The sequence below is a fragment of the Mya arenaria genome, chromosome 4 (genome assembly GCF_026914265.1).
Source record: "Mya arenaria isolate MELC-2E11 chromosome 4, ASM2691426v1".
Classification (NCBI taxonomy): domain Eukaryota; kingdom Metazoa; phylum Mollusca; class Bivalvia; order Myida; family Myidae; genus Mya; species Mya arenaria.
Genome location: NC_069125.1, coordinates 31,873,176 through 31,897,781, shown reverse-complemented (window position 1 = coordinate 31,897,781; position 24,606 = coordinate 31,873,176). Strand labels below are relative to the sequence as shown.

Sequence of the window (24,606 nt, the reverse complement as noted above, 5' to 3'; positions counted from 1 at the left end):
ATACTTCAGTTGTATTCTGTGCTTTTAAAGGATTTCAAGCTCTTTTTCGATTGTATTTGATGCATGGGCATTAATCAACTTAAAATTAGCACTTTCGTTTTTTGTTTGTCAGTACTGCAAGAACTTGTTATGTATTATTGATGAGCTAGCAAATCGTCCCAGAAACCTCTAAGCTCCTAGATCCATTGTAATACTGTAAAATTGCTTTGTAAATATGAATGTATGTTGATAAAGATAATTTTGCTGTTTTCATTGATTTTGGCTACTGGAAACGTTTCCCTGTGTGAGTCACCATCGTGAATTACCATTTACAGCAGCTGCTGCAGATATATGTATCTATATGTCATGAAATTTATGTTTGAATCTATCAAGAAGTCGACGCTAAATGGTATGGTTGTCTGTGTCTTGTTCGTTTGAATTTTGGCCATTTTCAGCCTCAGGCATTCAGCAATTGGGGTCATTACAATCATCCCATACTGTGGTCAAAGGTAAATTAATTCTTCCCAGTTCTCATTTCAAAAACATGTTAGGGTAAACAGTCATGTTAATCATGTAAAAGTTAGATGACCTGAAGTAAATTCTTAATTATTAAGAATGGGAGGAATGAGCATTGCAAATATCTCAGTTGTCTTTGACCTGGACTGCATCATGTTTCAATTTAAAAAAAAATCTTAGCCATAATTTTTATCCAGAATATTTTGTTCACATGTTATTTAAGTTCAATGTGAATATAGGTAATCTCAGGTCAAAAGCTAGGTCAATAGGTCAGATACTTAGACAAAATTTTAAGTTGACTTTCTTTTATGCATTCTACAGTGTTTATCCAATCTCTACAAGCATCTCAGAATATTTTTCAGCATGATGTTTAGGACAAGTGTGAATATGGGTCTTCTTGGGTCAAAGTTTAGGTCGGACCAGTGTGAATATGGGTCATCTTGGGCTAAAATCTAGGTCAGAACAGTGTGAATATGGGTCATCTCAGGACAAAAACTAGGTCAGACCAGTGTGTATAAGAGTCATCTCGGGTCAAAATCTAGCTCAGACCAGTGTGAATATGGGTCACGTAGGGTCAAAATCTAGCTCTGACCCGTGTGAATATGGGTCATCATTGGTCAAAATAAGCTCAGACCAGTGTGAATATGGGTCATCTTGGGGAAAAATCTAGCTCCGACCGTGTGAAAATAGGTCAGCAGCATATATTTTCTCTTTAAACATTTATACATCCTGCTCTAAAATCAAATTTGCATAAAAGAAAAACTCAGCTTTATATAGGGCTGTCTCTATTAACCCCTTTAATCATTATTTGACATGACTTTTTTTGTGTGTATATCCTTAAGTCATGTATACCACCTTTCAATATGTAAAGCATAATATAAGTTAAGTAGCCAATCTATAATCATAGTGCAGTTATGATCAAGAGTCATTATTTATGGCAGATTGCTCTCTGAGCAATACTTAAAATTGATCTCAAACATTATTGACTTTATACATCAAATATCAAAGACACTCAGTGGAAATGTTGACTATTTCCATATCTGGGAAACTCATTGTCAAACTCTAGTTAGAATTAAGAATAGTTGCTGTTGTTTCCTTTTAAAAAGTGCTTGCAAACACATTCTAGTGCAAGCAAACACATTCTTGTGCGTACAAACACGTTCTTGTGCATACAAGCGCATGTAAACACTATGTAGGACATGCAAACACATTTGAGCCCATACAAAAACATTGTAGTCGGACCAGTGCATTCAAAGACATTTTAGCGCATGTAAACACATTTTAATGCATGCAAACATCTTGTACTGCATACAAACACATTTGAGCTCATTAAAATACATTGGAGTGCATACAAACACATTTGAGCTTATGGAAATACATTGTAGTGCATACAAACACATTTTAGCTGATGGAAATACATTGTTGTGCATACAAACACATTTGAGCTTATGGAAATACATTGTAGTGTATACAAACACATTTGAGCTCATTAAAATACATTGTAGTGCATACAAACACATTTTAGCTGATGGAAATACATTGTAGTGTATACAAACACATTTTAGCTTATGGAAATACATTGTAGTGTATACAAACACATTTTAGCTTATGGAAATATATTGCAGTGTATACAAACACATTTCAGCTTATGGAAATACATTGTAGTGTATACAAACACATTTGAGCTTATGGAAATACATTGGAGTGCATACAAACACATTTGAGCTTATGGAAATACATTGTAGTGCATACAAACACATTTTAGCTGATGGAAATACATTGTAGTGCATACAAACACATTTGAGCTTATGGAAATACATTGTAGTGTATACAAACACATTTTAGCTTATGGAAATACATTGTAGTGCATACAAACACATTTTAGCTTATGGAAATACATTGTAGTGCATACAAACACATTTGAGCTTATGGAAATACATTGGAGTGCATACAAACACATTTGAGCTTATGGAAATACATTGTAGTGCATACAAACACATTTTAGCTTATGGAAATACATTGTACTGCATACAAACACATTTGAGCTTATGGAAATACATTGTAGTGTAAACAAACACATTTGAGCTCATTAAAATACATTGGAGTGCATACAAACACATTTTAGCTGATGGAAATACATTGTAGTGTATACAAACACATTTTAGCTGATGGAAATACATTGTAGTGTATACAAACACATTTTAGCTGATGGAAATACATTGTAGTGTATACAAACACATTTTAGCTGATGGAAATATATTGCAGTGTATACAAACACATTTGAGCTTATGGAAATACATTGTAGTGTATACAAACACATTTGAGCTTATGGAAATACATTGTAGTGTATACAAACACATTTGAGCTTATGGAAATACATTGCAGTGTATACAAACTCATTTTAGCACATGAAAAGACATTGTAGTGCAGACAGACACATTTTAGCGCATGGAAATATATTGTACTGCATACAAACACATTTTAACTCATGGTATTCACTCTAGTTCATGCAAACACATTTTAGCTGATGGAAATACATTATAGTGCATATAAAAAACATTTTAGCTGATGGAAATACATTGTAGTACATACAAACACATTTTAGCTTATGGAAATATATTGTACTGCATTCAAACTCATTTTAGCTCATGGAAATACACTGTAGTTCATGCAAACACATTAGTTCATGCAAACACATTTTAGCGCATGGAAATATATTGTACTGCATACGAACATATTTAAGCGCATGGAAATATACTGTACTAGTCATGCAAACACATTTTAGCTCATGGAAACACGTTTTACCAATTTTGCTATTGCAGAATAAAAACAGTATTTCTATGCCTTCACCTACTATTATTATGGTAAGACATTCTTGAAATATGGCCAGAGTTCATTGTCAGTAGGTCTGTTAAATGGTGTGTGTAAGATTTTGATTCAAATTTGGTCAAAGGTATGTCAGTGTATTGATTTTGTTTAAGAATACAAGATCCCCTTTGAAGTGATGATAAGCACTTTAATCTGGGGACCTATTTTAATTCAGATTGGCAGTTGACACCAAAATGGTGAAACTTGCAAAATGAATATACATAAGTTTAGTACAATGCCATTTGGCCTGGCAAATACCCCTACTACTTATTGGTAATCAGTGGAGTGAAATGGCATTTGGCTTTGCAAATGCAGCATGCACTTCTGGTACCATTTTGTAATGTGATGATGTCATGATTTGGTCTGGGAAATGCAACAGTTAGATTGTGTTATGTAATGGCCTGTGGCCTGGCAAATGCATCTGCTACTTTAGTTTAATGTAATGTCATTTGTCCTGGCAAATGTACAAGCTTAAGTGTAGTGGCATTTGGCAGGCCAAATGCACCTGCTTTTTTCAGTCTTATACATTTGCATTTGACTTAGAAAACAAATCCGCTGCTTTAATTAATGTAATGTGTTTTATATAATTCACCCAAAAACAATTTAATTTTTATATTAATCAGCTGCCATTGTGTAATAAAATTACATTATTGGCCTGTCAAATGAACATTATAAGTACATAGGTGTAATGTAATGAAACATAAACACCAGCTATATAAGTGTTTTCACTGGCAATTGGCACACACTTATAATGGCATTTTGCCTGACAATGCAGCTTATACTCTAATGTAAATGGTATTAAATGGTCTGGAAAAAGCACCAGCTGCTTAAGTGTAACTTTATGGCGTCTGGCCTTGCAAATGCATCTAATTATTGAATATAATGTACTGGCATTTGGCCTGGTGAATGCACCAGCTACTTATATGTTATGTGAAGGTATTTGACCTGACAAATGCACAAGCAACTTTAGTGTAATGACTGTAATGTAATGACATTTGGCCTAACACATGCACCAGCTACATTTGTGTAATGTAATGGCACTTAATTTAGCCAGTGCATTAGGTATTTAAGATTAACTAAAACCAGCCATGTTTTATGCAACCGTAGCATTTTTTATTGGTCAATCATTGCCTACTCCTAATCTGGATTGAGTCAATGTCTGTACTATTTGAGTTCTTTGGGTCTTAGGCGGTCACTAAACACCCAGATCTCGTTGACTTTAGCATTTGTAAACAATTTCAGTACGATCTTAGTAAAAAAGATTGAATTTTATGTAAGAAAGTACAATAACCTAGTTATTTATTGATTCGGTTCCTATTTTGCAGTTTGATTTCATTTGAATAATAATTGTAACAGAAGAAGTTTTTACGATCCTATAATGAAATGCAAACATTATTATATTAATTGTGATAAGGACGGGGTATAAAAATAATCCTTGTATTATAATATTGATCTTAAGGTTTTTCTTATAATATAAACGTGGATTAAATTATTGTTAAAGGAAATAGTGATGAAAGAACAATACTTAGAGTTAACAAATGTTAGAGGGGGTATTATTGAAGTTCATCGTAGTTTAAGATTTAATTGTTTTATGGTTCATGGTGATTTAACCTAATATATCATCAGGGAATAACATTGGAAATAGTGTGAATATTAACAATGAACAGCTATAATAGGATATTAAAAGATTGTGATTTTTATCGAACTCTTCAAGGCACTGAAATTAATAATTCAAAACTGTTTATTCATGTTTGAGGTAACATGTTAAACACTGTTTATTTTAGTCATAAGAAAATTGGTTTTTAAATTTTCTATTTGTGTTTTCTTTTTTTTTATCTAAAAAGGAATATGTTTTTATTTTTTATGGTATTGGATATAAAAATATGATAAAAATAGGTTTTCAATATCAGATTATTTTTTTAAATGGTAAATACTTTATTCAACAGTGATTGACATGTTTCGTTTTGTCAATATTGAATTAGTATGAATGTGAATAAATATTTCTATTCTTTTCTCCAAAATAATTTTCTTATTAGAAGGTACTGAAATAACAACAGATATTTAAAAAGTAGGCCAGGAAGAAAAAAACTTGTATTAAGAAATGGGATGGCTTAAGAATTTATAAGCTGCTATTTTTCGTGTAGTTCTGAAACTTCCTTCGCTCTTTTCGGACATTACCAAGAAGAACTGAAAACAATGGATTTTCTTCTTGGAAGACCTTTAAGTCGACGATCTCGATATGATGGTCCCGATAATTACCCTGCGGACCTATTGGAACGACCCACTACTCGATTGGATTACCTTCCAGAACATCAGATGATAATGAACTCGCCTCGTGGCAGTTTAAAGGAACAGCATTACTCTGGATCCCCTCGCTCAAGTTATAAGGACCAGTATTATGCTGGATTGCCAAGATCTCGCAGCGCTGAAAATCAATGTTTTACAAGTTCACCTGCAATGACGTACAAAGACCATAGTTTTAATGAATCTCCGAGAACAAACTTTAAAAATAATTATGTGTCTGGTTCCCAGCAGAATAGTTACGAACACAGTAATAATATTCAGAGGAATTCACCACATTACAGGGAAACTAAACATTCAAGAGTAAGTCTAATAAATTTTGAAGAATTCTATTGATGTTATTTTGGATAATGTTTGATAAAAAGAAATTTAAAATTCAAATATTATGTAGGCATTTCAGATTATAATTCAAATTTGATGTTGGTAAATTGAGACCCAGATTTGATGTCTGTAAACTGAGACCTACCTCTAATTGTAGGGTAAATAAATGAGAAGTCAGTTTATTTAATATTTCATCCTTAATGCTCATCCTTATCAGGGCCCCCGTTTCATTAAGATATATAAGTTGTAAACCTTACAGTGCTTAAGAGTACTCAAATTCAACCATTATTGAGTTACAGGCAAAATCTATGCAATAAATGACCTTACAATATTTTTATTAAAACACAGCTTATACCATAAACAGAGTCAACTGTTTTCATATTAAGGTACCAGATGCACAAGAAAGCTTGTCATTTTATCGAGCCGTTGACAATATTAAGTTAATTATCATGCCCGGTTTACCTCGTATAATTTGATATCATTTCAAAGAGCATTTACTTGCTGTTTACTAAAATGTAAAATAAATGACGGAAGATACATTATAGATAAAGTTATTTCAATTTGCGTTTTTGCTCTATATTTTAACTTGAATCACACATAGTGACCTAATTTTTTTTCGTGGCCAAAAGGTTTTGTTTGTAATATCATATTAATTATATTTATATGACATAAAATAACATTTTAATGATTAAGAATGGGCGGAGTGAGTGTAGCGAACAAGACCTTGTTAACCATTAATATATTACTTCATGTCATCTAACTGTCTGAAAATACTACCTCATTGGCTAACACATTGTCAACGCAAAATCTGATGCAGGGAATGTTGATCAGATGAGTGGCAGTAGGCGAACCTTTAAACACCCTCAAAAGTAGACATTTTTAAGAATTAAACCTATAGTGCTTAATGATTGCCTTACTGCAATTTCATTGGCTGAAAATGTAGGTTGCATTCTAATTTCTGTAAATTCTTTACCTATTTTGTCACTTATAATGCATAATTATATTATATCCATTTCAAATTATATCTAAATAATATGGGGTCAGCTAAGGCATCCAAAATTCACTTTTTCAATTTCAAATACCTTGTTATAGGTAAGTACTATATCCTTATAATGGCATTTCAGTACCGAATACCTTGTTATAGGTCAGTACTATATCATTATGGCATATCAGTACCGAATACCTTGTTATAGGTAAGTACTATATCCTTATAATGGCATTTCAGTACCGAATACCTTGTTATAGGTAAGTACTATATCCAAATAATGGCATTTCAGTACCGAATACCTTGTTATAGGTCAGTACTATATCCTTATAATGGCATTTCAGTACCGAATACCTTGTTATAGGTCAGTACTATATCCAAATAATGGCATTTCAGTACCGAATACCTTGTTATAGGTCAGTACTATATCCTTATAATGGCATTTCAGTACCGAATACCTTGTTATAGGTCAGTACTATATCCATATAATGGCATTTCAGTACCGAATACCTTGTTATAGGTCAGTACTATATCCATATAATGGCATTTCAGTACCGAATACCTTGTTATAGGTCAGTACTATATCCTTATAATGGCATTTCAGTACCGAATACCTTGTTATAGGTCAGTACTATATCCATATAATGGCATTTCAGTACCGAATACCTTGTTATAGGTCAGTACTATATCCATATAATGGCATTTCAGTACCAAATACCTTGTTATAGGTCAGTACTATATCCATATAATGGCATTTCAGTACCGAATACCTTGTTATAGGTCAGTACTATATCCATATAATGGCATTTCAGTACCGAATACCTTGTTATAGGTCAGTACTATATCCATATAATGGCATTTCAGTACCGAATACCTTGTTATAGGTCAGTACTATATCCTTATAATGGCATTTCAGTACCGAATACCTTGTTATAGGTCAGTACTATATCCATATAATGGCATTTCAGTACCAAATACCTTGTAATAGGTCAGTACTTTCCTTATCATATTGTGACAATAGATAGATCTATAAAAAAAGAAATCAATATTTTGTCAGGTATAATTTCAGCTTGTAAATGAGTAAACTTGTAGAGATTTTTACTGTAAATAGGCAAGTATAGTGAATTGAATTCACTTTCTGGGGTCAATGCATACATAGATAAGATCATTGTGCTATTCAATTTAAGACAATACAATATGTTATCAAGCTTTGTAAACATTAGTAAAAGTGTTTACAAGGGATTATTCAAACACTTGTTCTAAGCTACTTTGAAGTTTGATAAATCTAGCAAAATATTTAATATCGTGTGTTAAATACTGTCTCATAAAGATAGCTCAATTAGTCTAAACATTTTGGTTTGTGTCCATCTTAATCATTATGACCTGAAGTTTGACCAAATCTGCTATTGTTGGAGGAAACATATTACTTTTGAAATATGCCGGCTTCTAAGGACGGACTTACTTTCTCTACGGTATGTATGGCTGTGCATTTTTGTTCTTTTTTTTTTTTACCTTCATTGGTCTTTGTGCCAAGAGACAATCATGTATAATTACTGAACAGAAATTCCAAAAAAGTTGAATTAGCATTGATGGCCGATTCCGGAACAAAGGGTCTCAGGTTTGACCCCCACTTTGATCCAGCTTTGTTGACAATCAGAACTCAGCAGGTTATCAGCAGGGAATGGTGGAATATACTGCGTGTATAACTTATATGGCTGATATGTCTTCTGGAGTTGTCAACTGTTTTTGGGTGTAAATTATATTGTTCTCAAACTATTTGAGTGTTTTAACAAATTACACTAATTCGGAAGTGACTTCTTTTATTTAGCATAAAGACTATAGAATATATAGGAAACTAATTCAGCGGTCTCTCGATATAACCTTATATTGCTTTATTTGAAGCTGCTTTATCTATTTTAATTCACTCTGCTGACGTCACAACATATGTATCATTGTGGTATGTGAAAATGACATCATAAAACAAAATAGTGCTTTTTAAAATGACATGACATTTATTATGAAAACATGTGCCTTCTAAGTCTTTTTATCAGTAGTGTATAATATAAGGGTTACTGGTACTGCATTTTGATCCGGAATGTCGTATTTGACTCTTTTGGATTTTTGCAGATTTTTATTTCAAATCTGCAAAAAATCCACTCAATTTGAAAACAACCTCCCTGATCAAAACTGAGTACTAATAACGCTTTTGTATTACACATGTGATATATATCATTGCTCTATTTCTATTGGAAAAATATATATCACTTAACATGTTGGTAAACAATTTAATTGGAAAAATAATTGCTTAATTGGCAATATTCCAGCAAGTAAAATGTTTATTTCTCATTTTGTTTTTAAGATAAACTCTTATTTTAATAAAGTAGTTCATTTTCAATCTAAATCTTGCCAAATCACCTATTAACATTTCTAGAACTTGTTGAATAAAAATTGCGTAATAAATGATGACTTGTGACCATTCCTATATATATACACCAATATTACTAATGCTCACTATACTTTAACTCTGCCTTATAAAATTGGCAGGTGTTTCATTTGACGCATAAGTACCATTAGTAATGACCTTTGATTTATGACTTTTCACATCTCACGAAAGTGTATTTTTCATTATAACACCATAACGCTGAGTGGACATCCAGGCCTTGGGCAATAGCCATCATAGATATCACTAACAAAGTTTGTGGACAAACAATTCTTATCTGGTCATCTGCTTGTAAGTTTGTAAGTGAACAAATGACCAAAAAATGACCAGTTAATGTCAGGTTATTGTAAACACTGGATTTCAATTGGTAGTAATGAGAAAATAATGTATTCATGTCTTTTTTCGCAGGGAGAAAATTTGCCCTTTTCACACAAATGATTTTGCCCTACTAAGGCTTGATGTTGTTGTTTCTTTTATAAATGTTTTATCGGTCAAATTAAAGATTAATCAGTCGTATGAAATATTATTTGATGAGATATGTTTTTGTGTGGTCAGTTTAATTAAGTGTAATGATATTATTGATTTTGGCAAATACACCAGGCACCTTGGTTCAATGTAGTGACATTTTGGTCTTGCAAATATATCCGAGTCATATTGGTTTAATGTTATGCCACTTCTGTTTTTTACCAGCAATATTGGACTTACTAAATGCCATTTGGTTTTTAAATTATACCAGTTTAATGGATTTAACATATTGCCATTTTGTTTTGCAAATGGTTAGACAATGATTATGCCATTAGGTCTTTCAAATGCACCAGCCATATTTGTTAGACATAATGTTATTTGGTCTTGCAAATGTGCCAGCCATATTGGTTAGACATATTGCCATCACTATGGTCTTGCAAATGTACCAGCCAAATTGGTTAGACATAATGCCATGTGATCTTTCCAATGCACCAGCCATATTGGTTAGACATAGTGCCATGTGATCTTTCCAATGTACCAGCCAAATTGGTTAGACATAATGCCATGTGATCTTTTAAATGTACCAGCCAAATTGGTTAGACATAATGCCATGTGATCTTTCAAATGCACTAGCCATGTTGGTTAGACTTAATGCCATGTGGTCTTGCAAATGTACCAGCTATGTTGGTTAGACATAATGCCATGTGGTCTTGCAAATGCACCAGCCATATTGGTTAGACATAATGCCATGTGGTTTTGCAAATGAACCAGCCATATTGGTAAGATATAGTGACATGTTGTCTTGCAAATGCACTAGCCATATTGGTTAGACTTAATGCCATGTGGTCTAGCAAATGCACCAGCTATATTGGTTAAACATTATGCCATGTGGTCTAGCAAACGCACATGCGGTATTTGTAAACATAATGCCATGTGGTCTAGCAAATGCACCAACCTCATTGGTTAAACATAATGCCATGTGGTATTGCAAATGCACCAGCCATATTGGTAAACATAATGCCATGTGGTCTAGCAAATGCACCAACCTCATTGGTTAAACATAATGCCATGTGGTATGGCAAATGCACCAGCCATATTGGTTAGACATCATGCCATGTTGTCTAGCAAATGCGCCAGCCACATTGGTTTGACATGATGCCATGTGGTCTAGCAAATGCACTAGCCACATTGGTTTGACATAATGCCATGTGGTCTAGCAAATGCACTAGCCACATTGGTTAAACATAATGCCATATGGCCTTGCAAATGCACCAGCCTCATTGGTTAAACATAATGCCATGTGGTCTAGCAAATGCACCAGCCATATTGGTTTAACATAATGACATGTTGTCTTGCAAATGCACTAGCCATATTGGTTAACATAATGTCATGTGGTCTAGCAAATGCACCAGCCATATTGGTAAACATTATGCCATGTGGTCTAGCAAATGCACCAGCCATATTTGTAAACATTATGCCATGTGGTCTAGCAAATGCACCAACCATATTTGTAAACATAATGCCATGTGGTCTAGCAAATGCACCAGCCATTTTTGTAAACATAATGCCATGTGGTGTTGCAAATGCACCAGCCACATTGGTTAAACATAATGTCATGTGTTCTTGCAAATGCACCAGCCATATTTATAAACATAATGCCATGTGTTCTTGCAAATGCACCAGCCACATTGGTTAAACATAATGTCATGTAGTCTAGCAAATGCACCAGCCATATTTGTAAACATAATGCCATGTGGTCTAGCAAATGCACCAGCCATATTTGTAAACATAATGCCATGTAGTCTTGCAAATGCACCAGCCATATTGGTTAGACACAATGTCTTGTGTTCTTGCAAACGCACCAGCCACATTGGTGAAACATAATGTCATGTGTTCTTGCAAATGCACCAGCCATATTGGTGAAACATAATGCCATGTGGTCTTACAAATGCACCAGCCACATTGGTGAAACATAATGTCATGTGTACTTGCAAATGCACCAGCCACATTGGTCAAACATAATGTCATGTAGTCTTGCAAATGCACCAGCCATATTGGTTAGACATAATGTCATGTGTTCTTGCAAATGCACCAGCCACATTGGTTAAACATAATGTCATGTAGTCTTGCAAATGCACCAGCCATATTGGTTAGACATAATGTCATGTGTTCTTGCAAATGCACCAGCCACATTGGTTAAACATAATGTCATGTAGTCTTGCAAATGCACCAGCCATATTGGTTAGACATAATGCCATGTGGTCTTGCAAATGCACCAGCCATATTTCAATAACCTGATTATATGATAAGTATGTAAGAGTACTATCTATTTATACTATTAGGTGAAACATAACCTACATTCCTTTATTTATAATAATAATTATGACAGTTTAATTTTTGCTGCTGAGTCTGGAGTTAATAAAGAAACAGTTTTATCTGTTAAACAATTATTAATGTCTTGAAACTGCTTGATGGCTGTCAGCTAATGATACACATGTCAAGATGTATCATAATATATCTCGTAAATTACTTGACATGCATGTATAATACAGTTACAAAGACAGTGGTAGCATGATGAAAATCTGTGTATTATTGTGACTGTTCGTATTTGTAAGGGATTGGAGAATATGTCGAAATTTCAATTTGTCGTATGATTGAATTTTGATAATTAATTGTGCTTTAATGTCATCGACTGTTATGAGGAAGAGTAAAAATAATTGATGAAATCTAATTGGTTGCAAAAATATTTAGAGCATTACTCATATTTGTGGTGTATTTTCTTATTTTATATTAAATAGATGCAGTGTAATTGCTATTCACTGGTTAATGATAATGTCGCATATCCTTGGTGAATTTATAATGTCCAAAATCTGCAAATTTATTATCTGCAATGTTTACACTTTAGTGGAATAACGTTCTGTGACTTTAACAGTACTGATAATAATTTGGATGTGTAATTGAAGTTCAGTTTCATAATTTAACAAGTGTATAAACACTTAGTGAACGTTCAGTGTTAAAAGTACACGAAAATGAATGCTGTGGAGAATTACCTTTACGTGTTCTTATTGTCAGCTTTGGGACTTCTGATTTTAATCTTCGCCTTGTGGCTATGTTGGTTCGTTCTTTATAAAAGGTGTCTGAAGAAAAAAGACAGAGTTTTGCCTGAACCAGAGTCGATTTTTACTGTTGCTATATTCGAAGAAGTCAAGACAGCTTGTTAATTTTATTTGTGGACTTAATTTAGAAATGAAGATGAAAGACGCATAAATTTTGTTTCTAAAAAAAATCTGTTATTTGTCAAATTGCATTATTTGTTGTTTGAAGATATATGTGTATTTTGCAATAAAGAGGATTTTTGAGTTCGGAAGTTTTGGACTTTATTTGTGAACAATGGGATTTTGATGACTAGATATCTTGGATGTTAAAATCAACATTGGTATAAATTACCAGCAGGTGCACGGTAACTTTTAAAGCTGTAGGAATGTGACCAATTACATTTCGGTAGACATGTTTTTCAAGGCAAACAATGTTAAAACATGTTGGTATCTTGACATTCTATAAATGTGCTATATGCATGATACTCTGACGTTTGACGGTTTGTGTTTTGTCAGGTAGATATCCTGTTTGATGGTTAGTGTTTTATGAGGTAAATATCCGTCACACGAAAATATTAGCCCAGTAGGCAAAAAATGCGTTAGCAATTAAAACAAATTTCAGCCGAAAATTTCTTAGAGGTAACATGGATATTTCATTTATCTGACAAATGTTAACATTTTGATGAATTTTTCGAATACCTGAGGAGAGCTCTATGGTTTGTGTTCAAGGATAATCAAATTGTGATTTTCTTTGGTGATAATATCATTTTTGGGAAATTTGAGAAGTGACACAAATAAAGTATGGATTTTAATACTTCAGTAATGAAACACCATCCGGCTTAATAGTTTCTGGGCCGCATTTGGATTTAAACTTCAGGCTTAAGACTAACAGTTCATTTTATGCTAATAGATCCGAAATTTGAAACAGACGTGCTAATTAAGGAAATTGTGAACTAGAAGTGAATTAATTATTAATCATGATGCATCCTCTGCTTAAATGAAGTAAATTTAGACTTTCGGTTGTGTATTATAATTATAGATGACATTACATGTTGACAGACTTGCGTATTTAGGAAGTCACACTGTAAAAATGTAAATTTATTTTGTTTAAGCCAAAATTCGGATTATGTCGACTAAGTGATTCCGTCTGGATCAATGCTATAATGGAATTGTATTGGTACTAATATTAGATTCAGAGACCAAATGGCTGGAGAAATTTTATGAACATTGAAGCCTGTTTATTTTTAACTTTTACCAAATTATTGTGTATTCAATTTCTATGGATGTATATGTGAAATGTGTACATCGTTGACAAAAACAATGATGTTATATTAAGTGAAGTTCAAAATAAAAGGAATATAATTGAGTGGAATTCATTTTTTTTGTGGCTTTTTTTTTTTAACTTAAAATATGGAGTGTATGAGAGAACGTAATCATGATGATTACGACGACGGTAGATATGGTGAACCCCCAAGTTACGAGGATAGTCGTGGATTTGCTGTTGGTGATTATTGGAACCTGACAACGTACGGTCGACCAGAAACACCTCAGAGATTCAAGGTGGCTGCCTCGATGTCTTGAATTATTGTTGTTCCTTCTGATATTTTCGCAATATTCGTTTTTGATTAATTGGTCTGGTTCGTTGCTTTGAGGCAATCTTTGTATCAGTATTCATCAATATCTTTTCCCTGTATTACGTGTTTCTCTTATAATTCACAATGCAGAGGCGCCGTTGATTTTTCAACTGCACTGAACACGAGAATATTGTATTATTACACATTTAGAAATACCTTGGACTGCAAAATTATTGAGAATTAAGAAATGTTAATATGTTCTATTCTTAGCATGTCAGAAAAAAATCCCGTCTTTCCCGCGTAGTATTACGAAGTCAACCTGATGTGGTTTAGTTAAGCAATGTTTTAAGGGGTTCCTGAGCTAGCTCAGTCTGTAAAGTTGACTTCATTTTGACTGTTTAGGCATGTACATCGCATGAGTTGCCGGTTCATGTCCCGGTTTTAATATTCTCTGGAGTTTTAGCCATGAAAAATGTGAAAACACTAAATTTTACTCATTTCGTAATTATAATAAAAAATTAATAAACAACAAAAAATCCAGAAACAATGGTAAAAAAGGAAATACAACATTGCATGAAAGACACATCAAAGTCACAATCTGACATAAAGATCGGATGTTCTTGTTTTCACCCAGGAAACAAGTTGTATAGAGTTTCATATTAGCAGCCAATTGTATAAAGCTGGATATGTTATCCACAGCTTATCTTTGGCTAGTAAGCACATAAAAGCAATTAAATATTAAATAAATATTGACCAATCAAGATCTATTTTGTCTTATTTTATCAAACCAAAGATTTGTAACCAGTATTATACAAATGGCTGCTGACTGATGTTAAGAAATCGAGCTAAATTTATATTAGTTTAAACTAAACTCCTGTAAACCTTATATATCAAACGACTTATATTGTGTAACTTTCTTGTATTTCCAGAATCGTAAGCAGGAAGAGCGAGACCGGCAACTACAGAAGAAAGTTTCAGAACTACAGACGCAGACGCAGAGGCTTGAACGCAAGATCGCCCTTCTTAAGACCGAAAATGAAACACTGGTAGGTTTACTGTTTATTAATGGTCTGGTGCTTAGAATGTTTAGAACGCAGATACAGAGGCTCAAACACAAGATTGCCCTTCTAAAGACCAAGAATAAAACACTGGTTGGTTTATGTGTTTATTAATTGTCTCAGGTGCTTAAAATTTTTAGAATGCAGACAGAGGTTCGAACACAAGATCGCCCTTCTTAAAACCGAATATGAAATACTGGTCTTCATCTGTATCATCATATCTTTTCCCGATTTTTAGAAAAAAAGATGGAGGTCACGGTCTACGTCAGGTCTATATAAGGCAACTACGCCCATAAACATATGGCTAGAATATACAATTGATTTCATGATGGCATGAAACAAACATTAGTTTATCATTATTGCAATACTTTCATATATTTAACCTCAATTAGGACAGTAAATTGCCCTACTGAATGAAATTGTAGAAGATAATGGGAATTAATTATCCATACTTAATTATTTGCTTTCTAACTGAATCAATATATCAGTAAAGGAAGGTTAATGCATGGAAATATAAAGTTTAATGGAAATATGTTTTTTTTTCTCAGCGACACGTGTTTCAACAATTATCTATACATTCTAGTAGCTATTATAATTAAGCTCAGAGTGACAAATTTGAGGCAATGCAGTGAAATATAGGTGAAAAATGTATCATGTTAACAATGTTGGTGTTATGTTGCTGCCGTTGGCCTGTCATCTTGTATCATGTTTTGCGAGGAGACTGGTTTAAACAATACTTTACAGTGTCATATCGTCTGTCCATTTTCAGTCCCTCAACTTGCTAAAAGGTATCGCTTACATCGGGAATGTGAAAAATGTTTCACCCCTGGGTCACCAAAGTTAACAGTGAATTTGATGTCCTTGTTTATAATGACACCTCGACCATTATTGAAGTTGTTGTTGTTGGGAATATCATGGGTGAGAGTAGAAAAAAGTTAACAATACAAGCCAAAAAATACAAAATTTCAATTTTTATTTTAGTCCAAAAGAAATTAAACATGAACAAATTTAAATAAAACAGTATCACATTAAAAACTCACTGCATAGTCAATTTACCGTCTCATTTGACAAATAAAGACAATTTTCAGGAGTTAAAATGTAGGAAAATGCAAGGCAGCTATTGTTTTGTTTTAGAATTGGTAAAACTTTGCCATGTTAATTTCCCCAATGTTACAGTGTTTGCTTTATGTAGTCATTTCGGAGACAGCGCCAGACAAATGTATTGATGTAATACTGTACATTGTGTTTACTTTGCGTGGGGTTTATTTTCGCTCTTATTTGTGATTTCATATCGTTGTGGGTTACAAACAAAAGTAATCTATAAAAAAACCTTGTTCCTTAAACTCATAAAGAAGCAATTCATATCATTAAATTTTGGCAGCGAGTAATATGCAATGAACTTGCAAAAATGTTCACAAATCAAAAATCACAAAAAAAACAATCAAATAAACATTGCAAAGGTTAACACCATTTACAGTATTGGAGTGTCTGGAATCGTGAAATAAATCTCTCATATGCTAGAACTGTCTCAGACTTGCAGCCAGTGCCAAGACCTTCCAAATACAGCATCAATATATTTGGGAGATATTTTGCTGTAATAGTGTAGTGGTCTATGAAGTCGGGAATCCAATATTTGTCCTTACATACTTCTTACACACATGACATGTGTGCACTTATAGACAGTATTATTCAGAGAAGTTTTAAATTTGTTATGTTATGGAATTGCTGATGTCAGCAGTTAATAAAACGCTCATGAAATTAAAGTTACTTACAAAATAAAAAGAAAATTTATCTCAAAAGAAATTTGAAGTAACTTAAAAATGCACAACATAGGTAGATTTCAAAAATATATATATTATTTATATATATTTTTTATTTTTTTTTATCATTTAAGTCAAATGAGTTATACGAGTATACATACATTATCAACCTGTACTATTTTAAATTGGTAATTACCTTTTTAAGGAAATTGATGTACATTTATGCGAATTTTGGATACCGGTTGACCACATATTATTTTGGTGTGTTTTGTAGCGGTTTTATGTAAGAAGCGAAAGAATGGACATAAGATAATACCTCAAAAAAATATCACAGGTGTTTTTTGCCCTGCCGTTTTGCAAAATGGGGCATTTCCCCTTTTTGCTTTCATTTGGAATATAAATATAAAAAATACAAACTGCAATAACTTGATTATTTGTGTAATTTCATCAGATTATTTTACATATTAATATAGTCAGTAATAAATCTTACTTCAAATGATAACAGCCTTATTATAATGGGATCACAAGGCATCAGAATTTAAAATTATGAACGAAAATCATATTTGTACATCCGATACTTTAAAACCATAATTTAAGGCTTTTTTTTGGATTATAATTGGCTTAAGTTACATGTCAAAGGTACTGTCTTCAATATCCATTATAAAGCATCTTTAATCAGCGTGATATAATTTTCTGCAGAATTTATGCGACAACGTTTTTGCAGAAAAAAGAGAAAATTTTAAGCAATAAAGATGATTTATCACATCCAGGGATAAGGGTTTTAATCAAATTTATGAGTATTTAATTTTTCGTGGCTGAAATTAAAATTAATTTCAAGTTAAAGACATGCAATTTTAAACTGAATGCTGTCATTTGAGATTTATTCTACAGAAACAGAAAGGGAACTTTAATTGATTTATTTTTTAGGTTGTTTATTTTCTGTATTGTTGTAACCGGGGTATTTTTAACTCCTAGTTGACAGTGGTTGGCAATTACTTTAAAACTGTTAAAGATATTGGTGTTCGCATTTTTTGTGTGGACCAATGACATTTAAGGATTTTTCAAATTTTCTGACCATAAAATTTACGTAAATCGATTCTGACCCGGACGATTGCATTAAAGATTCATAGAGTATAACTCAGTCAGCCTAATTATCAACCATTGCCTTGTTTGAGTAGTAAAAGGTAGCATATACTTTGTGGATGCATTTTATGTGTGGGCAAATGACATTCGAGTACTTTTCAAAATTTCTGTTCATCAACTTTATTTGCATTGATTCTGACGATTGCACCAATAAACAGCAGTTAGAGTACAATATTGACGATCTACAGAAAATAGAGCGGACTACCTTGGCCTGCTTAAAGTGATCTATCTGTAGATTTGGCGCCAAAATTTATCTTTAACATATACCTAGAATTGAATACATGTTCCCTATGACAATTCTTTTGCTTAAATACTTGTGCAGTTATTTCCCTTGAATGGCTGGGAAAAATGAATGATTATTTGCTCCTGCAAGCATGACTCGTGGACTCAATTTGAACATCAGTAGAACATTTCACACTGATAGTTATGTTCATATGTGTTTATATGTTTAGTTTGCTTTACCATTTTAAAGTAATAACATTCTGAAGCCATTATTACAAACAGTCTCAAGTCCAAGATTTGACACAGACTCTGAAAAGCACTTTTATTAAATTACAGAGAATCATCTTTATTCCTATCATTTTACCAAAAATTTATGTGAGTAGTAATATTCAGCAATTTCATCATCAAAATTCAACAAGAAAGAAAGTTACAACATTTGATATACGGTTTTGCCACTTAGGTCTGAACTCACCCTTGAGACTGTTTGTTATCATGGCTACAGCAGGTACAATGTGATTTTACCACTTCATCGACGTTCTCTCTCCCAATGTAAAAACTAGTTCTACTATTGCCAGAATGTACAGAAGATTTCTACACTACAACTTGTAACTGTTTTTGTTGTTCTGGCATTTTCCCCGCAAATTAGTATTCTTACTACCGTATTATTTTATCATTTCCAAACATTTTTTTTTTTTCAGAAACGGAAACAGGATGACAAAAAGCCTCTGGAGGAGAAAATCAAAACCCTCAAAAAGCGAAATGCAGAACTGGCAGCCATCGCCCGAAGACTTGAAGAGAAAGCAAAACATCTGCAACAGGAAAATGTTAAGGTAGATAACTCTTGTGGGTACTGAAGGTTGATGTATTTGGGTTTCTTCCCTTAGATTTGCACACGGAATAAAAATTAATGTAATTTATCAAAGATATGTATATTTCCTTTCATATAACAACATTATATAATTTATCCATTCATTTTTCTGCTGTTTGAAATAAGAAAGGGAGGAATGGAAAAATAACTTTTTGTAAAACATATAACGAATTTAATCCCGAAGAAAATGTAAAACATATTGACACAAAACTTGGTACATATTATACATATACGCAATGATATTGTGCTTGTAATGTACAACAAGTTCAATAATGCTGGGACATATATTTCTTGAAGCTATTCCACTTTATTTAACAAGAGTTCAGGCATCTGTATGCAGCTTTTATTTTTTTTTATTTTTTTTAAATTGTTCTTCAATAATTCAATAATTTCTCTTCACTGTACAGAAAGCAAAAGAGATGGCTGCAGCCAGCCAGGGGGCGGGACAAGTGGGCGTTCACTCTCAGGATCAGATGAAGAAACTGTTTGCACGGCAACGGGCAAAGGACCTTTCTGAACACGCCAAACAGATGCTCTCCAAAGACCGAGAAATCGAGGACCTGCGGAAGAAATGTCAGGAGCTTGCAGATTCACTTAGTAATGCGGACTTCCTCGGACCTGAGGTATACATTTGATAGAAATATGATGAGGAATAATGATCACATTAAAGCTGCACTCTCACAGATTTACCATTTTTACAACTTTTTTTTATTTTTTGTCTTGGAAAGAGCAAATTTTTGCGCAAATATCTGCAAACCAATGATATAATATTGCTGACAAAAGATCAGATAGAAGATTTTTATATTTCCGTTCGAAAATTAATGTTTTATGTCTTAAACCCTTACTAACAGTTTAAGAAATAGGCATAAAACATCAATTTTTGAACTTTTATATAAAAATCTGTGTTCTAAATTTTTGTCAACAGTCTTATATCACTGCCTTCCATGGATTTTCACAAAAATTGGGTAGTTCCAAGACAAAATATAAAAAAAGTTGTCAAAACGTTCAACCTGTGAGAGTGCAGCTTTAACTTTGAGAATGTTATACGAAGACTAAAAACTTATTAGTAGTAATAGTAACTAAATCTGATTGGATGTGACTACCTAAAAAACTGGTACATACATAAAGGGTTACAACAAAGGGAGCCTTTTTAAAGGGTCAGTCATAAATGATTTAAACTATTGATTTAGAAGTGTCAGACACTAGCAAATGGTTTTAGTAAGCACCAGAGACATGGGATAATAACTGATGAACTGACAGCTGTACACAGCAGTTGCTTATAAATGAAAATAAAAGAACAAAATTTTTCCCCACCTCAGATAAGTAGACCCAATAATTTAACCATGCTAGAAATTCTTTTTTCCCACCTCAGATAAGTAGATCCATTAATTTAACCGTGCTAGATATTCTTATCTTGCCCACGGGCGAAGATAAAATGCCCGTATGGAACTTCTTTAACTGGTCACCACATTGTAATTACCTCCCTTGTTGAAGACTGTCGTCTGTAGCACATCATGGAAACCTTGTCTGGTGGCAATATTTAGAACGCGAGTTAATTATTTCTCGCTTCAAATGTCACTAGAAAACAGTTTTCACGCACCTTTCAAGAAATAATGCTTCACTCTTCTTAGAACTATTTAAAGACCGAACAGACCATTTACATACTCTGAATCACTGCGCGAATATCCATGACAACCACAAAAGAGTTCCGGCAAAAAAAACATTTTTACTTATTTTTGTTTAACTGAGGTGGGATGAAAAGCATCTACCATAGCAGCTCGTGTAAGATAGGTTCATCCCGACACTCGCGCAGGGTGTTTTGCAGAAACTCGGTAAACCTTGTTTCCGCAAAACACCCTACGCTCGGGTCGGAATGAACCTATCTTACACTCTCGGCCATGGAAGATACTTATAATCTTGCCCACGGGCGAAGATAAAATGCCCGTATGGAACTCCCTTTAAATGGTCACAGCATTGTAATTACCTCCCTTGTTGAAGACTGTCGTCTGTAGCATCATGGAAACCTTATCTTGTGGCAACAGCTTATTAATTATTTCTCGCTTCAAATGTTACCATGAAACAGTTTCCATGAACCTTTCAAGAAATAATGCTTCACTCTCCTGAGAACTATTTATAGACCGATATGACTATTAACATAATCTGAATCACTGCGCGCATATCCATGACAACCACGAATTATCGCACATCCATACGCAATTATTTTCACTAAGCACAAAAGAGTTCCAGCAAAAAATACATTTTTACTTAATTTTGTTTAACTGATGTGGGAGAAAAAGCATCTACCAAAGCCGCTCGTGTACGATAGGTTCATCCCGACCCTCGCGCAGATTAAAACACTTTACGCTTGGGTCGGAATGAACCTATCTAACACTCTCGGCCATGGAAGATACTTATAATCTTACGCTCTCGGCCATGGGAGATACTTATAATCAACAACTATGATGCACCCATGCATTGTCCATTTTATAAAAAATATACATACTGGTGTGTATGCATACATTTCATACAGCTGTTTGAATAATACAAACTGAAGACAGCAAATTAGCTCCATTTCATTTATGGTTAGTCTTTATTCTGAATGATAGTGACTCTTAAGGTACCATTTAAACCATAAAAAGTATCATTTTGACTGGCCTTGCATAACTTAAATGACATTACCATATTGTTATACACTAATTATACCATCGTCAGCAGGTAATACACTATTTATATATAAAGAAACAACTATACATGTATTTATATACATGTAACGAAGAACGAAAAATAAAGTAATATTTCATAGTCATTACCTTCCTTTATTTTAGTAGTAGTAGTTTCGATGTTCATTTGTGAATCTAGACAAATATCAGTTACAATGGATTTCATTTGAATTACCCTTAAGCAAACTTTGTATTATTCAAATTGACATTCGTCTCGTTATGACTGCTAAATTTACTGATAATATTTGTACCTTGCTAAGGTATTCATGACTATGATACTATTATAACGTGATTGACAATACCATATCTTTATATTACTCTCAGTGGGAAATTAAAAATGTACACTTTGTGATAATTACGATGAAGATATAATGAAGATGATTATATCAGAACATTGGATTACTCACTACTTTGGATTTATCTAATTCATTGATTGACGTTTTGATAAAAAAGCAGTGTTTATTTAATATTACAAACTATGAAAATATTTTACATCTGGCTGTTTAAGATTTATCTAATTCGGTGATTGACATAACAATTAATGTAAATGTAAAGCAGTGATTATGAATATTATTTCAAACTATGAAAATATTGGACAACTTGGTGTTAAAGATATATCTTACTCAGTGATTAATACATTCAATGATCAAATGGTGATGCTGAATTTTATTATAAATTATGACCAAATCAGAAAACTCGCTGTTGTATTTTTAATCTATCTAATTCAACGATGAAAACATTTATTGTACAAACGATGATGATAATTTTTATTATAAATTATGAAAATATCAGAAAACTCGCTTTTGTAAACCTAATCTAATTCAATGATTAAAACATTTAATGTAAAAACCATGATGATAATTTTTATTATAGATCATGACAATGTCAGGTAACTCGCTGTTTTAGATTTATCTTAAATTCATTGATCAAACATTTAATCTACATACTTTTCTTCCCTATTATCAGTTGATAAACAATACTCGTTACATTGAAACGGCGATAGTAAATATTTTCTTAAAACTAAACTGTGTGATAATAGGTCATAACACCTATTATATATATATCATAAAGCATGAACATTTATGTTAGGTAGTACAGAAAAGTCTAAATTAGTGGAAACGAAAAGAATAGAACAAATGGATTTTAGCAAAAATATTTGAAAATATCTTCGAACAATGAAAGTGTGAGAAGATATGAAATAGCAGGAAATAATGTATTACTTGGATATCTTACCAAAGGTATGTTTGTTACTTAAATTTTAAATTGACAAGTTTAAGTTGTTAAAAATACCTTAAAAAGTGTGTTATTGATATATTGCACAATTTCTTGAGTTTTTTTATTGTGTATAACATCTCATTTGGCTTCAAAATTTGTGTCTTAATGTTATCTGACTGGGTTATTTTAGACTTGTCTAGGTCTGTCAGCCATTGATTTTCAGCTTGCAAGAACTTTTACTGTTGACCGTATTGAACTTCAAAATCATTCAATGCTTGTTTCCAGTGGCAAGATGCAGATGTTTAAGAAGCCCCATAACTCAACTCATAAAAATGGATGCGTGAGCATAACAAGGCTAATAGCTGATAATGACTAATATCAGTTGAATTAAGTCCCTTGATTGACTAAAACATAACAAATGAGGATTTTTAAGTACAAACATAACAATTGTGAAATAAGTTATAATGCCTCCCTTCGAAGAAGAGGGGTATATTGCTTTGCACATGACGGTCGGTCGGTTTGTCGGTCAGTAGGTCGGTCGGTAGGTCGGTCGGTCCGTCCATCGGTAGACCAAAGCTTGTCTGAGTGATAACTCAACAATTCCTGGACGCATGGTCATTAAAGTTCACATGAATATAGGGCCTGACCAGTAGATGCCCCTTTTGATTTTAGGGGCCATCGGGTCAAAGGTCAAGGTCACAGTGACCATAAATGGTAAAAGGATTTCAAAGCTTGTCCGAGTGATTAATCAACAATGCCTAGACCTATGGTCATCAAACTTGACATGGAGGCTGGGCCTGACCAGTAGTTAACCCCTATTGATTTTAGGGATCATCGGGTCAAAGATCAAGGTCACAGTGACCTTGAATGAAAAAAGGTTGTCCGATTTGTAATTTGACAATGCCTGCACCCATGGCCCTCAATCTTGACTTGGTGGTTGGGCCAGACCAGTAGATGACCACTATTTATTTTTGGGTGTCATCAGGTCAAAGGTCAAGGTCACAGTGACCTTGAAGCCAACTCTACAATTCCTGGACTTATGGTCATCAAACTTGACATGAAGGTTGGGCCTGACC

The 24,606-nt window shown here is 33.3% G+C and overlaps 1 protein-coding gene across 10 annotated transcripts in view; it reads left to right on the top strand.

Annotated features, from left to right (window-relative positions):
• The window catches only part of LOC128231469 (RIMS-binding protein 2-like), a 147,973-nt gene that overhangs the window by 17,328 nt on the left and 106,039 nt on the right, over window positions 1–24,606 (top strand). For 7 of the 10 annotated variants that reach the window (XM_052944335.1, XM_052944337.1, XM_052944338.1 and 4 more), the window contains exons 3-5: window positions 15,474–15,590; window positions 19,426–19,557; window positions 20,003–20,218. In XM_052944335.1, coding sequence (XP_052800295.1) covers window positions 15,474–15,590; window positions 19,426–19,557; window positions 20,003–20,218 — 465 coding nt within the window. Of the gene's footprint in view, window positions 1–5,533; window positions 5,968–8,393; window positions 8,443–14,056; window positions 14,531–15,473; window positions 15,591–19,425; window positions 19,558–20,002; window positions 20,219–24,606 lie in introns of those variants that run through there. The other 3 variants (XM_052944341.1, XM_052944343.1, XM_052944342.1) reach the window with 3 other exon arrangements.